Source organism: Colias philodice, chromosome 15 (assembly GCF_061535455.1).
Source record: "Colias philodice isolate Cphi_HAF_F1 chromosome 15, ilColPhil1 Martin Lab GWU primary, whole genome shotgun sequence".
Taxonomy (NCBI): domain Eukaryota; kingdom Metazoa; phylum Arthropoda; class Insecta; order Lepidoptera; family Pieridae; genus Colias; species Colias philodice.
Window position 1 is genome coordinate 12,040,659 of NC_143100.1, and position 16,410 is coordinate 12,057,068.

At 33.7% G+C, this 16,410-nt stretch overlaps 2 protein-coding genes and 1 long non-coding RNA gene across 6 annotated transcripts; 1 reads left to right on the top strand and 2 right to left on the bottom strand.

The window, feature by feature from the left end:
- Positions 1-6,393: 6,393 nt before the first annotated feature.
- On the bottom strand, positions 6,394-10,156 carry LOC149482541 (uncharacterized). Of its 4 annotated transcripts, none has more exons than XM_089703985.1 (9): positions 10,010-10,156; positions 9,581-9,775; positions 9,068-9,337; positions 8,746-8,845; positions 8,150-8,317; positions 7,855-7,978; positions 7,525-7,630; positions 7,023-7,129; positions 6,394-6,577 (listed from the first exon to the last, which is right to left on the bottom strand). In XM_089703985.1, the coding sequence occupies exons 1-9, from the start codon at positions 10,099-10,101 to the stop codon at positions 6,441-6,443; spliced, it is 1,299 nt and encodes a 432-aa protein (XP_089560111.1). In that variant the 5' UTR covers positions 10,102-10,156; the 3' UTR covers positions 6,394-6,440. The 4 variants fall into 4 exon arrangements, with proteins under 4 accessions (XP_089560111.1, XP_089560108.1, XP_089560110.1 ...); XM_089703982.1 differs by lacking the exon at positions 10,010-10,156 and adding an exon at positions 9,889-9,977; XM_089703984.1 differs by lacking the exon at positions 10,010-10,156 and adding an exon at positions 6,862-6,941 and having other exon boundaries at positions 6,467-6,577; positions 9,581-9,969.
- A 1,810-nt stretch (positions 10,157-11,966) lies between these two features.
- On the bottom strand, positions 11,967-14,197 carry LOC149482542 (uncharacterized). The gene is made up of 4 exons (XR_016316734.1): positions 13,876-14,197; positions 13,427-13,604; positions 12,550-12,651; positions 11,967-12,386 (listed from the first exon to the last, which is right to left on the bottom strand). It is a non-coding gene; the product is annotated as an uncharacterized LOC149482542 (long non-coding RNA).
- Positions 14,198-14,271: 74 nt separating this feature from the next.
- Positions 14,272-15,916, top strand: LOC149482543 (uncharacterized). Its single transcript, XM_089704358.1, has 2 exons — positions 14,272-14,589; positions 14,886-15,916. Exons 1-2 carry the CDS (start codon positions 14,418-14,420, stop codon positions 15,452-15,454), a joined length of 741 nt encoding a protein of 246 aa, XP_089560484.1. The 5' UTR covers positions 14,272-14,417; the 3' UTR covers positions 15,455-15,916.
- The last annotated feature ends 494 nt before the right edge of the window (positions 15,917-16,410 follow it).

Below are 16,410 nucleotides of genomic sequence, written 5' to 3' on the forward strand. Positions count from 1 at the left end.
TTCTTAGCTATGTAAAAAGGTATGATAACCTCAGGTAGCATTCGTGGATTCCAAGAAATCGGGGATAAACTTGGTATGGGGAAATAATTCTTAGAATAGCTCATTAACATCGGTCTAGTTATTATCTGCCTATGCGAACAATAAAGGGTTGTGCCGCGTGATTATGATGTCTCACTCACACGCTGCAACTATCTCGCTTCCACCTACTGGAGACATTTTGATGTGTTACGGGTTTTGTCAAGGTGTATCTGCACATGCTCGTGCGGAATACATGACCCGCTATCCTGACCGTCGTGCACCAGATGTTAGTGTCTTCGAAGGGACCTATCGTCGCCTTAGAGAAACTGGTTCGATTCTAAGACGACGAACAGACGTTGGTCGGCCATCTGTCCGGGATGAGGAAGACGAAGAGGAAAATGAAATTAAGCGATTTTTTCGAATGGATCCCACGACATCAACAAACATTGTTGCCCAAGAACTTGGTCTGTCTCAGTGGAAAGTATGGTTCACAATGAACACTTCAGGATATTACCCATATCACTACACGCCCGTGCACGTGATGGAAGAAGGAGATCCTTTAAGAAGACTAGATTTTTGTAGATTCATGTTGAATGCGGATCTGGAAAACCCCTCGTTTTTCAAAAAAAAATTTATGGACAGATGAGTCCAAATTTGATCAAGACGGTATCACAAACTACCATAACGCTCACTATTGGGCTCCGAAAGCACGTGGCAATCCTAACTAGAAGAATCCAAAAAAATCACAAAGACGATTCAGTCTTAATGTGTGGATGGGGATAATTTCAAATAAATTAATTGGACCATACTTCCTTCCGGACAACCTAAATGGTGAAAATTATGAGACCTTTCTGCGCCAACATTTAAGCGACCTACTTGAAGACATACCCCTGACTTTGTTAAGAGACATGTGGTTCCAACATGATGGCTGCCCTGCACATTACAGAAGAAGTGTTAGAGAATGGTTAGACATCAACTATCCAAACAGATGGATCGGAAGAGGTGGGCCCATACCATGGCCGGCTAGAAGTCCAGACCTAACCCCCATGGACTTTTACGTATGGGGGCATATGAAGAGTCTGGTGTACAATGAGCCGAACCCGATTCCATCTGTTGATATTTTACGACAAAAAATTATCGATGCAGCCAATAAGATGAGGAACCAATTAACAACTGGGGTAGTCAAGAGTTTTCTGCGGAAAAGGTTTCGAATATGTGTTCGCAATAGAGGAAGACATGTTGAGCAGGAACTGTAAAGTTTTTAAGAAAAATAAATTATGACAAAATTTATTCTGATGTTGTACTTTACTAACACTGTCCCATGTTTATCCCCGATTTCTTGGAATCTACGAATGCTACCTGAGGTTATCATACCTTTTTACATAGCTAAGAACATGCACATGTTTTTAAAAACATCTGCAGACACATTTTCATAGAGATTTTTTTCAATATCTTTGTTTAAAACGAGTTAACTTAATTATTTTAATGTTATTATTTTTAGTTTAAAAGCCATTTCTTTGAATTGTTTGCAGCGATATGGATTTTTATTGCTGAGAATTATTGTTTAACTCAACCTTTACTTAAAAACTCAAAAAAACCCAGACCAAATAAGTAAAATAAAAAATTAAACGCTAAATGCGAAGATAAAGTGGCATTTTCAAGAAAAAAATTAAAATTGCAATAACTCTTCAACGGCTAACTTTTGGATATGGTATTATATGATCAAATCAGTTTGTTTTGACCCCTACTACACGCTCTTAACAGGAATAGGTCGACTTAACCTGTAACCCTGTATGCAATGCAATGTAGATACATATTAAATACGGTACATATATTTATATTATGTGATTTAGCATTATGATTTATTATGAAATAGGTAGGTAATAAAGTAATTTAGATAATTATGAGATAATTGCATATTAGAATTAACTACTTAAGTATTATTATTGTGTGTGATTTCCTTTAATATATTATGTGATAGGACTGTAAAATGTTATTAAATTAAATAGAAAATCAGCCATGGATAGAGCCCTCTGCTTTTCCATTTTTCTGGTACGTACTTTATTGTCTTTTATATTAATTTTCTTTATTGTCTTTTATATTAATTTAATATAATATCTTCGTAGTTATAGCTGTACATATGTACAGCTATAACTACGAAGTGTATTATAATAATGATTCTATTGTTTCCTTATTGTTTTAACTGTTACTGCATTTTTATTAGTAAGTACTCAATGAAATTAAAATGGTTATTTACGATTTGTAAAAATTAAAAAATATGTCTCACAGCCATTCAGTTACTATGTACTACGTACAACATAGTAACAAAATGCTCACAGCTAACCCTACAGTGACGAATCCACGACGAAAAGGTACAATATAAAAATTAAAGTAAACCTATAAAAATCCCAAGGTCATCTAGTTTAAGATATAATCATATGGCACAGTACTGTTATCTGCTGACCCGGTTGTGTCCGTTGACCCAGTTGGCCCGTGGCCAATGAACCTGATTTTATTAGGCCAAAAAGTGTGGGTTCGATCACCACTTTTAGAAAAATAATGTTTTGGAATTTGGATATTTACTTTTCTAGATCCATGCTTTATACACGTAATAAGTATGAATATTGTATTTAAAAAGGACTTAATAAAGCTTGCTATAGCTCGGGAATATTATTCTTATATTATTACTTAATTATCACCCTCTATTACAGCTTTCTGGTGTGTATGTTACATACCAACTTCAAACTAACGTGTGCACCAGCAGCGGTCGGTTTGCATCCCCTGGCGACGAAACGTGTACAAAATACATCCTATGCATTCGTGTACCATTTACACAAACATTTAAATATTACAACTATACGTGTCCTACTCCCTCGTTATTCAACCCGAATAATAGCGTATGTACTACAAATTATACATGTAAAGAAACTAAAGTAAATAAGTCTCTATGCAACGCAGAAGGTCGTATCCCCGATCCAACATCGACCAATTGTACAAAATACATACAATGTATCAATATTAACAGTACTTATCAAGAATTCCCCCAAAGCTGTCCAGATGGTACTTATTTTAATCCCAACATGACCGAATGTGATGCGCTTTACTCGTGTCCTTATTTTTCCTGCCCATCATCAGGCAGATTTGCAAACACTACAGATCAAACTTGTCAGTTCTATATTTTATGTGTTAAATTCAATAATGGCACGTTAGCTCACTATTCCTATACATGTCCGTCGATTTCTGTGTTTAATCCCGCAACAGAATTGTGTACGACTCAGTATAAATGTCCAACGATGAGAAATTCTACACTTTAATTTAATAAATACACTAGGAATGAGGTGATTCAGTATTTACTTTGTTTTAATATTAAAATATTATTAACTTGCAGTTGTTTAATTCTCATGTCATCATTGTTATAGCAATAATGGAACGCATCGGAAATTTTTTAATCATGTGTAATATTTAACTAAGATTTAAGAATGATGACGAGTTTTCTTATAAAATAATGTAAGTAATATAGGTCTACCAGAATCTCATGGCATATTTATATTTAATAAAACAACGATTTTCATGTGGCAACTTTATTTGACAACTATCAAATTGGTTGTCAAATTATTTGTTGATGAAAAATTTTTAGGATTTTGTCTTCAAAATCTTCGAAAATGTTGAAAAAGCCGCTGCGATCACAAGCAAGAGGTGTTGTTTACTATGTGTATGGAAAAATATTGGATGAAGAAGGGTCAAACACATCGCAATCTTCAATTTTGAAGCGCGTGGAAGATTTGACTGGTAAATTGGACTTACCCGTTTTGATACTTTAAATTAAAAATATTTTAAATCCTAAACAACCTAACAAACCAATAGAAATGATTTGAGAAGAATGTTAATGACCTGCTACGGATATCAAAAAATTAGTGGAAGAAGCTTTTTCTGAAATTGGGCCAGAGCAATAACTGAAATGCTGTGAACACGTCAGAAAAATCGAAAACGATTATATGACACAAGATATTTAAGTAATAATCGAAGGGCGTTTTATTATAAACACTTATTTATCGTCATCTTCATCCGAAGAATCTTTTTCCAGTTCTGGATGATATGTATAATAATATATATTTCTTGACGGAGTATTTGTAAGCTGTCCAAGTCAATTTTGTAATGTGTGTACCTACTTACGAAAATAAACATTATTTTATATATTTTTTAATTTTATTAAAAAAAAAAAAATAATAAACAATCGAGTTTCCATCTGCATTATCATTACATCCACATTTTCATATGGGATTATGATAATATAATTTACACATACCTATATACTTAATTATTATATAGGTATGTGTAAATACATAATATGTATTACCTATCTAAAAGTTATATGTTTATTATATAAAAGTTATATGTTTATTATATACATGTAAGTATGTACCTACATATTATTATTATGTGGATATCTCATTTTTATCCACTTATGTTATGTGACTAATGATATTGAGGACAAAATAAAAAATAACCAGTATCAAGATAGTTCAGTCCATTTTCCCTAGTATTGCACACTCAAAATTTTGATTTCCCTAATTGCCATCAGATTCTGGTTTACCTATAATTTCATGTGTTTATACAGGGTGTCCCAAAAAGTAGTGATGAACGGAAGCTGGGAGGTAGAGGACCTAGAGGGCTATCCGAATCACCCCCATGTATGTAATGCGATTTTTCGTATTTTCGGAGTTATGACGTTTTTTTCAATTTTTCATTTATCGCTGAGTAGGATGAGATTTTTATTTATGGTGACGTAAATTATTGCGCTAGATGATTGATTTTTTTTGTGTGCTAAGCTGAAAGATAGGCCAATTCAGTATGGTAACATTTACTATCGTTAGATCTTCGAATGGAATAAAAAAAAGAATTAAATGCCAAGAAAGATAAAATTACTCAGTATGTTCACCACTTCAAGGGCCCGTAAAAAATAAAATCACATAAAAAAAGTTTTCCGTTTGTCTTTTAAAAACTTGCTCTATCTATCAGGTAGCTACCCTAAAAATTTCATTTTATTATTCAGAAGGCTTCAATCGAAAAATTGAAATCTAAATGTGGTAAGTGCAAAAATTTTATTAACATGATGATCATTAAAACCAATAAATAGGTGTTTAATTACCAGAAATTTTTAAAATAACCCCGCTGTTGCTGATTGTAAGTGCGACATCACCATAGAAAGTTGTCTTTTAAATGTCTGAATGCCCTTTTATCATTTTTAATGGTTTCTTCTGCTATTATGAATTTCCGGGTTATTTCGTCCAAATTGTGGCATTATCTCAAGTAGCGAGGTCTTTTTAGTATCCCCATTGAAACAAATCAATGGGGTTTAGGTCGAGAGACCGTTAGGCTAGGCTTTAAGGCAGGCGTCACCGGCGCATGCGCAGGCTGCAACGACCAATCCATCTTTCAGGGTATCTTTGCCCTTTAGCCTGGCCTCCACGGTCCCCGGACATAAACCCTATTGATTTTTTTTCCGTGGGGATAACTACAAAAACGAGAGACTGCCACAATTTGGACGAAATAACCCGGAAATTCATAGTAGCAAAAGAAACCATTAAAAATGATAAAAGGGCATTCAGTCATTTAAAAGATAACTTTTTACGGTGATGTCGCACTTGCACTGAGCAACAGCGGGGTCATTTTAAAAATTTCTGGTAATTAAACACCATGTTATTGGTTTTAATTGGTTTTTATTAATCATCATATTAATTCAATTTTTGCACTTACCACATTTAGATTTCAATTTTTCGATTGAAGCCTTCTGAATAATAAAATGAAATTTTCATGGTAGCTACATGATAGATAGAGGAAGTTTTTAAAAGCTAAACGGAAAACCTTTTTTATGTGATTTTATTTTTTTACGGGCCCTTGAAGTGGTGAACATACTGGGTAATTTTATCTTTCTTGGCATTTAATTCTTTTTTTTATTCCATTCAAAGATCTAACGATAGCAAATGTTACCATACTGAATTGGCCTATCTTTCAGCTTAGCAAGCAAAAAAAATCAAGCATCTAGCGCATTAATTGACGTCACCATGAGTGAAAATATCATCGTACTCGGCGATAGGTGAAAAATTGAAAAAAACGTCATAACTCCGAAAATACAAAAAATCGCATAACATACATGGGGGTGATTCGGATAGCCCTCTAGGTCCTCTACCTCCCAGCTTCCGTTCATCACTACTTTTTGGGACACCCTGTATATATTATAAATACTGCGGATTGGAAATGAAACACCTTTATTAAAATGTGAACTGGTTTTATTTCATAAAGATACAACTTAGTAACTATAATATACATAATTATTATTATATTTTATTAGTTTTACTTACTCCATAAAATATATTGCGTATACAGTACAAAATTTATATTCAAAATTAAGGCTAAAGTTTCTAAGAAGTGTTAGGGTGCACTATTTCAGGAGATTTTCGCATCACAATGGGTAATCGTAAGAATATCAAGAACAGCAACTCGAGTGCGCTGAAAAATCCAATCCCCAGGAACATGTTGAAAACACCACCTAAGGATGCTGAAAGAAAAAAACATAATATTATTTTGTTTACAAACTGATTTATTTCCTTTACACATACTCAATTGCTCAAATAGAGCAATGTAATGCCACGGATAGTAAATATACCTAACTCTACACTTTTAGTTTTGCTGAACCATGCTGAAACCACTGCTGAACCAAAATTTTGTGAGGATGGATGGATGTTTGTTACTCTTTCACGCAAATACTACTTACCTAACTAACCGATTACAATGAAATTTGCTATGTAGGTAGCTGAAGACCCAGAATAAGACATAGGTTACCTTTTATCCCGGAAATCCCACAGTAACGGGAACTATGCGGATTTTTCTTTGAAAACGATTGCGACCCCGAGGGCGGAAATCTAGTAAAAAAAAACTATCTACTAATAGTTAGGTTAATATGGAAACGACAAAAAAAATTGTGAAATTAATAACTTGCGTACACAATAATGTAATCCACGTCTCTGTCGGGTTCACGGTGAAAATTCTGGACCCACTGATTCTCATTCGGATATTGATTACACTGTCCAACGATACGTTGACGTTCGCACTGAAAACATTACATGTTTCCAACATTAGCTACCTTTTGAGTGAAAGAAACTGCGCTATAAAAAAAAGACGGGTTGCACTCCGGGAGTGCCGGTAGAAGTGAAAACTTGATTATTAACGTTGAGCATGTTTGATATTTTGGAATGGTATCCGTTTTCACGCTTTTTCGATCAGGTCACGTGTCCTGACGCGAGTTTAAGATTTTATACCCATTTACAGAAAAAGTGCTCAACGCCGCTAAAGAAGTTTTCACTTCAAAAAGTATCAGAGCTCGCAAATTTGTCCTACACAACAATCATCACGTTTTTTGTGTAAAGAAAAGGCTTCTAGTTTTCTTTTATATGCCTAGTCATCTTCATTCAGTAAATCAATAAAACATTAGAATAACTTACTTACTACAAAGTATTGAAAGATTGCTCAATAGCACTCATTCGACTCGATTCCAACGCAAGGGAGGTGGTCACCTTCTTGCAGGTTGGTAAACAGTTGCAGGTATTGTTGTCTGAAATAGTTATAAAAATCATGATGTAAGTGTACATTTTTTATCACGAGAATCCATTGTAAAAGCAATAAATAAATAAGCAACGAACATTAATAAATATAACTAGTATTGTTTAATTCAGTAAAAAATATAATATTCTCTGGTTTAGTATACACGACTTTTTTTATAACATATGAATGGCAATGAATGTATTTTTCAAATTTAATTAATAATGTGTTAGTTACCACGTTTAAAATCTCTTAGGCAGCACAACTTTTGTAGGGTACAGGTGGGCGGAACATTCATTTCTTTAGGTGAGTTGATTCGCACTACATCCGAACACCCACATCGTTGTTCCATACATTTCAACTAAAATGGAACACATTTTAGTTGAGTAAAACTTTTTATGTTGCTTATATTGTCTCATTTTATTCCTGTAGTGTTTATGGTAAGGGAAAATTACTACAACAAAATTAATTACGTACCTACGTATAAAACTCATTGAAGTGAAATTACCAATGTTTAGGTTTTCAAACTCACCAAGCATCTACTCCTCGAGTACAATTGATGAGCCGCGCAGGTTCCATCAAAAAGCTTGTCCATGTCGCTATCTATAACCGACACTGAAGTCAAATGGGCTTCATACAAATATCCAGGGCGAAGCGGCGTCGGCTCGAACCATTCTTCTACGTCATATTTGGTAAAGAACTATATGAGCCATATAAAAAATAAAATTATTTGGGATATAAAAGCAGTAATTCTGACTAGATAGCCTACATCCACCTACAACCATTTAACATTGAAAAAAAAGACGGGTTGCACTCCGGGAGTGCCGGCAGAAGTGAAAACTTGATTATTAACGTTCAGCATTTTTGATATTTTGGAATGGTAATTGGTATCCGTCTTACGCATGGAATATAAGGGCTAAAAAAAAAACATCCGTCTTACGCTTTTTCGATCAGGCCACGTGTCCTAACGCGAGTTTAAGATTTTATACCCAACGCCGCTAAAGAAGTTTTCACTTCAAAAAAAACGTAAATTAGCTCGTAAGCTAATGCTTAGTAACTAGCGGTAACTTCTAATAAACATGCACATGATATTAATATATTTCTATTCTTTATATGATAGGTACTCACTTCACAATTATGTAGCATTGGCTGGTTGTAACACTGCATGGTAATGCTTAATGTCCACATTGTTTCTATTTGAGACAACGAACCTGAGGCCGTTTTAAAGCTGCAATTTTGAAGGTCTTTTCAATCTTTCTACTATAGAAATTTGAAATCCAGATTATTTCCACTTTTTACATAGAACAACAGAACTGCTATTAAATTGAAAATAATTTAGTCTGTTTCTATTAAATGATTGAAATTTTCTTCAGATAAGAGAGATCAGAAAGCAAACCCCATACTCTACGGTTGGATTTTGCTACCATAGAACATTACAAGTTCCACTTACTCTTTAGGTAATGCAGTACAGCAGACTCCCCATTGAGTCAGCATTTTAGTAAACAACCGTCCACAAGCTATCGCTTTATCCTGCCATTGACATGCCCTCAAAATAGTTTCGCATGCCGGCATGATAGTGAATAAGGCTTGTGTAAAAGTGATGCCATTTTTGTCTATAATAGCGCTGAGAACAGCTAGACGATCTTCTGTTACGTATTTTCGACGTAAAATGCGCTCAAATATTCTGGGTAATTGTTTTGCTACTGCTGCGTTTACCTCGCTGGTGGATAAAAAACATAACGTCAGACTTATGCTATAGAAACTTTAGTTCGCATATAATATTTCATAGCTATTTTACTGCAGAGAGACTGCTAAATTATGTATTATGCTGCCAAACAACTCTGAGTTCGAATCATTAAATTTACCACAAATCACAATAGGTACATAATTGTTATTGGCTGCCATACACAATAATAAAACTCAAATCATATTCCTACAATATCATCAAATTTTTGAATCTCACAAATGCTCAGAAAACATTCGAGCGACAGTTGCCACGGGCGGGCAGATGGCCACTAGCGGCATATCCACATCACGGTCTTGCACCATCTCCTGCAGCGTGAGCAGCGCAGGCACCTGCATGAACCGCGCCCACACCACCGCGCACAGCACCGCCGAGCAGCAGGCGCTTGCGCAGCAACATAGTAGCCATCCTAGCCTGGATGATTGTGGGACAAGTAGAGATGATTTGTTAGACGTGATGTTGTGATGGTTATTGAGAAAAATACTGTAGTGGTTTTAAGGTCTTTGATAAAGAAGAAATTTACTGACTTAGTCTTAGTAGGTAGGTACCTAAATTATAGTAAAAATGTAGACTTTTTTTAAAGAAATATTTTGAGAATAAATTAAGAAGGTAACTAAGTACCTTATTCTACACTCATTAGATACTTACCTATCACAGTAATATTTCGAGTAAAGATACTTGAAACCATGAAACGTAGTGGTCTCGAAAAAATGTCTAATGACACGAGCGTACGATTTCATATTTTATCAATTTCTCATGAATGTACAAATGGGCAACAATATTTCCTATACAATGAAAAATCACGCATTCAATAGAACTTGAAAATTCTAAAGGTTAATTATCGATGACTATCATAATTGCTGGTGTTTAAATCGATTCAACGTTTTGTAGATCGGATCAAAAGGACCTTGATACCTGTAATTATGAACTCAGATTAATAATTAGAACTTAGTACAAGTTTTATATACAAGCTGCTCGTCCCGGCTGGGGCTGCCCCGCACTACAGAGTCCCCGGGACTTCCCTTGGCCTCCATTGTAAGAAAGGAAGTGGATTGATACCGTTTCATTTTATTATTGCTGGCTAAATTATTGTTCGTAGCTGGGTTCGAGAATATGCTTGCAACAGTTGGACGTTAGAGAACAGACGAGTGTCAAAGATAAAATTAATTTTACAATATACTTATCACGGTATCAACATCACCGAGGATTGTGGCCGAGCCCAAAGAGTATACAATTACTACGTAAGCCGAGCCTACACCATCATATGCGGATAAAGCGCGTCACACACGGTGAAGATACTATAATATTTTATGTTAAGATTCTCTAATATAAAATATTACAGTATCTTAAGGTATCCGGTATCAGCATTCTCACCATCATTTTTCATTTTGTCATTGCGTACTAAGGACCCCTGTAGAACCGCCATCCTGTTACAAATGACTCGAAATTTTGTGTCAGTGTTTCGGGTTATTTGTAACAGGATGGCGGTTCTACAGGGGTCCTACCTTAAGATACTGTAATATTTTATAGTAGAGAATCTTAACATAAAATATTATAGTATCTTCACCGTGTGTGACGCGCTTTAATCGGATTAGTGGATTAGTTACATATTAACTATATTCTATACTATAGACAATCGTATATTCGTATGGAATTACTAGGTAATGAATAAAACGAAAATGTTATATTTTGAAATTATTATTTATTAAAACAGGAAGACTTACAGAACACAGAACCGTACGAAGAAATTTTCTGACAGAAAAATTCTTACAATGATCGGCCGCCCTTAGTCCATGGCCTTATGTCAATATGTGTCAAAAGCTCTGAATAACGATCATATGGAACTGCCATATGCATGTACTTTTCCTGCATACCTAAGTAAACAAATCGGGGAACAAACATGGCGGGCTAGGGACGTTCACTTGTTCGTCTAGTCGATAATATTGTATCGATTGATGATAGAGTTAAGAATGGGTAATTCAGGTAATAAGAATTTTGTCTTTTTGAATGATAAGTATGCAGTAGGTGCTTACCTAGTAAGAGGTACTTCTTTCAACAAAATAAAAAAAGATAACTACTTCTATCGGGCAATCGTTACTCGGTAATTCGTGATTCGGATTAACCATTTTGCAATTGTACCTACCTACTAGGGATAGCTGTAGTGTGTAATCAATACATTTTGATATTTTCGTTCTGCAGTTTTATATGAAACAGCTGATTTTTTTCGCGATTGACAGGGTTTTCTTTATATACCTATGTATCCACACTAATCCTATCCTATCATACTTCCTACTAATATTATAAATGCGAAAGTTTGTGAAGATGGATGTGTAAGTTTGTTACTCTTTCACGCAAATACTACTGAACCGATCACAATGAAATTTAGCACACATATTGAGGGTAACTTGAATTAACACATAAGATAGGTTTTATAATATTATAAATGCGAAAGTGTGTATGTATGTATATTCCGTTTTCACGCTAAAACGGATAAGCCAATTTTGATGAAATTTAACATCGGGTTTTGTTTGACTATGGAGCCATCCATAGGGTACTTTATTTATTTATTTATAAGCTTTATTGTGTGCAACAAACAGAAAATACAAATTTTACTTAATAGGACATATTTAGTCAAAAGGCGGCTTTATTGCTCCAAGCAATTTCTTCCAAGCAACCCATTCGATCATAAGAGCATTCTTTACCCGCGACTTCGTTCGCATGTACGAAAATAAAAAAGAGCAGAGCCGCTGGCTAAAATACATGTGAGTGACTCAAGCAGATGTTCAAGGGCAAGTATAGTTAAATAACAAACACAATTTTTTCATAAAATAATTTATTTAAGTTATAGTGGTTACTATATAATATGTTTAGGTACATGCGACAGTAGTCTCAGATGCGGCAAATGAGCTTGGCCATATACAGTGTGGAAATTTGTTGACGGACCACTTCATTTAAACATTTAATTTTCTTTTTCTGTTTCTCCACTTTTTCTTCTATTTTTTTTTAATTCTTCGAGTGCTGAAGCCTAAAACATTAAATAAATTTTAATTATTGATAACAGTTCTCATAATTATACACATGAATCTCAGCATGTATGACTAAGACTATGAAAAAGTTACGTATTGAAGTTCCCTTTTTTTAAACAAGAATTATTTCATATAGGTTTTCTATTCAAGAACTGCTCTTACCAATTCAAGATCCTTGGCATCTTGTGGATGTGGATAACAGCATGATGGTTGATCAGTAGTATTTCATATGTCAATTAAAGCAAATTGAGATGGATGGTCTGCCTGAAAGAGATAAAAATGTTACATTAGATATGGTCCCAAGTAATAATAAATAGATTGCTACAGAAACATGGACTCAATGTTTGGTAAATTGTAAAACTTTTAGTATTTTTTTTTTATTAAAATAATTTATTGAACAAACATAGTGTATTATATACTTATGGAAAGTGTAGCTTTCCAACAACGAAAGAATTAAAAAAATTGGACCAGTAGTTTTGAGGTCTTTTTGTGCATACACAATCAAATCTTTCCTTTTTACAATATTAAGTATAGAAAAAGTTTGAGACCATGTAATAAAAGTTTCACTTTAAAAGATTTTAATAATGTAGGTAATATCTTAAAAACTAAAAAATAACTCAGTAGGTTTTAAGTACCAGTCATCACACCACTTGTCTCATGACACTCTAGGTCTCTAGAGCATATAAGTCAAAAAAGATATTGTGAAGCATATAGCAATTAGATTAATCGGTCAACAGTAAGGGGGTACAATTTCAATTACTACCTTGTACCTAAAAAAAACAAACAGGATGAGCTAAATAAAATCTATACTATAATATTATAAAGCTGAAGAGTTTGTTTGTTTGTTTGAACGCGCTAGTCTAGGGAACTACTGGTCCAATTTGAAAAATTCTTTCGGTGTTAGATAGCTCATTCATCGAGGAAGGCTATAGGGTATATAATATATATCACCACGCTTCGACCAACAGTATTGGAGCCACGGGGGTGAAACCGCGCGGAGCAGCTAGTTGTTTAATAAAAAGATTGATGAATTATTTACCTTTGCAAATACTGTTGGGATAGCATCATCTCTCAATCAAACAATGTTTAAAGTCTTATTAAATGCGCTCTCTTCAAAGTGCAATGAGCACACATTAATGTTTTTAGTTCCTGGCCGGATATTTTCTATGCCAATCTTTTCCAACCATGCCTTTCGCCGGGATTCGTTACTTGGTAAACTAAAACGAGAAAATATACAACAACATATAACTTCGCACGTAATTAATAAACAAATTAATAATTTATCGATAAGGTGTTTATGCGATGATGTTCGACACTAGCACTCATGTTTATGTTTTCGATGCAAATGAAATAAGGAGAATATTGCGGGTTTCTACAGCTCATAATAACTAAGATGATTAAATGTAAAATGATTAAAAGATTTCTATACACTTGATAATAAATACACTTTAATATAAGCAACAATTTAACAAAATGTTAGCCACTTACCCTTGAAAGGTTAGATTCGGCCTGTTTTTGCTTTGGCATAGGCCACAACCTACTATAGAACACTTCATGGTACCTATTATTAATTTCAATTATACTTATTACACTAGATTATGGTCGAAAAACACTGGAAAATCATAAAAATTTCACAATGACATCTTCTCACATGTAAACAAAACCGGATACTAAGATGGCGTCCGTGGCAGCAAAGGTACATCGATGCCAATGAAGAGGGCGCTAATAAAAAGAGTGTTGATGCTTTTTCTAAGGTAAAACCACTGTTGTGAGAAAGAGATAGGTATATCATTATTATTTCCGCGTCAAATTGAACAATTACGGCAGTTCCATAGGATTCTTTGTTCTGAGGTCAAAAGTCAAAACTCAAATGTCATTTGAGAAATACAAATAAGGCTAGCTGCATACCTACACATTACACTCGGAATGGGTAAATTATCCAATTCCATAATCTGAATTCATATTATTAATTCAGGTTTCAGAAAGATCGGTTTCTCAGATTATTTCTTTTAGACCTAAGTGTGAGCGTGATGATAGATGCGGAAAAGTTAATTTTGTGCGTCCAAACCCGCCCTTGTATATGGGATATTTACGATTTAGATTACTATGACCGGGAAAAAAAAGATTTAGCGTGGATGGATATTTTTCATATTTTTAATCCAAATTGGGAAATATTAAGTGAAGAACAGAGAAAAATAAAAAGTAAGTACATACTTACAGGTATTGATATTATAAAATTCAGATATGTATCTTAAAAAATGTTTATTGTTTACCGTCTTTAACAGTATATCATCCAATCATTTGAGTTTCTTAGAAGTTTTTAATTATGTTAGAAGCTGTGTCGTCGAACCTACATACTTCAATTTTAATTATTGGTAAAAAAAATTAAAATCAATCAATCATATTATATTGTATCTTGGAAGCTTTCACCAGCAGCTCGTATCTGTTTTAAAGTAGGTACCTAATAATAAATAATAACACTGTATTTTTTCCAACAGTTGCCGAACTCAAAAAGAAGTGGGGTAACTGTCGTGATTATTACTTGAAAGATGAAGAAAAATTGAAGGGTTTTAAAGGATCTGCTGCAAAAAAAAGGAAAAGATATGTTCACGCAGACATTTTAAGTTTCTTGGACAAAATTAAGAAAAACGAAAGAAACAATAAAGAAAATTATGAAACCGATGACTCTGAAGAAGATGAAAATGAGGAACAATGGGATGTTAGAACACACAGAGAGCAAGAAGATATAAAAACGGAATATATACATATTATGGATAGTAATACATATGAAGAATCAAAAGCAAAAAAGGAAAAACCACAAACTGTACCAGCTGATATATTAAAAATATTAAAGCTGAAAAAAAACACAGCAACTAAAGATTATGACGATGATGAAAAATATCTTTTGAGTTTTTTAGGTGACATGAAAAAAATGACACACATGCAAAAAATTGACTTTAAGTTAGGAATGGTGCAATTACTTAAAAATATATTCACAGAAAATTCTGATAATTATTATATTAAATCAAACACCCCTAGCCCTCAAAGTAGCTATAATTCGAGTTAACTACATGATAGTAGCTTTCTCAACAGGGCTTGCTAGAGTGGTCAAAGAAAATTAACAATAATTTTCATACATGTCACATTTGTAAATAATATTAGAATTTATACATTTTGGAGATTGAAATGCTCTTCATAATAGATCTTCCTGTGGGAATGAGATATTAAACTCCTATGCCCAGAAATAAAAATATGTATATCAATATTGCTGCATTGCGATGTGAAAAGAAGACAAACCAGCTTTATCTTGGGCATTTATAATATTACTAAGTATTAAATAAGGATACAAGAACCAGGCCATATATAGGCCAGCTGATTATATTTTCAATTTTTAGATCTTCTAGACTTGATGTGTCTACAACACTGGATTTAGCCAGCAGGTTGTTATTTAGTTGATCCGTATTAAACAACTAAGGAAACCGTCACATGTAAATAGGAATTTTTTCTTTTTAATAAATATTTTATTGTATGAAGGTTGTATTTATTGATCCATATTTATTTTAGAATATTTCTTTGAAATTTTTTATTACTTTTAATAAATTTATAGAAATAATCTTGCATTATACTTTCCTTTCCATATATCAAGTTCCTTTAGTTTGTTCGCATTTAGAGAATCAATCCAGTTCCAATCCAATTTCTTTTTTTTTTTTCATAGAGCCAAAACAAACAAAACTTCTGACCAATCTGAATTTTTAAACAACTGCCAGAATTTAGATTATGTATCCAGAGGGCCATGTTTGAATTCAGATTCTTAAGAACATTAGATTCATAGGTAATATCCGTAATATCTCTGTGGGTAATCTGATTTCCGGAAGTGCGCCTTACCATAGACTATAGATAATATAATATAATCATCACACAATAATAAATTCAAAATACTCAGTTTTATTTTTCAGCATAGTTGCACAGGAAAAAAATAATTGATACTTTTTAATCCGTCAGTCCTCGGATCACAGACACAAT

Bases quoted from the DNA above. Each gene is read 5' to 3' on its own strand.
- LOC149482543 (XM_089704358.1), top strand. From the start codon at position 14,418: ATGATAGATGCGGAAAAGTTAATTTTGTGCGTCCAAACCCGCCCTTGT. The intron at 14,590-14,885 runs GTAAGTACATAC...TTTTTCCAACAG, and splicing joins AGAACAGAGAAAAATAAAAA to TTGCCGAACTCAAAAAGAAG.
- LOC149482541 (XM_089703985.1), bottom strand. From the start codon at position 10,101: ATGAAATCGTACGCTCGTGTCATTAGACATTTTTTCGAGACCACTACG. The intron at 9,338-9,580 runs GTGAGATTCAAA...TTTATCCACCAG, and splicing joins CGAATGTTTTCTGAGCATTT to CGAGGTAAACGCAGCAGTAG. The intron at 7,130-7,524 runs GTAAGTAAGTTA...TAATGTTTTCAG, and splicing joins CAATCTTTCAATACTTTGTA to TGCGAACGTCAACGTATCGT.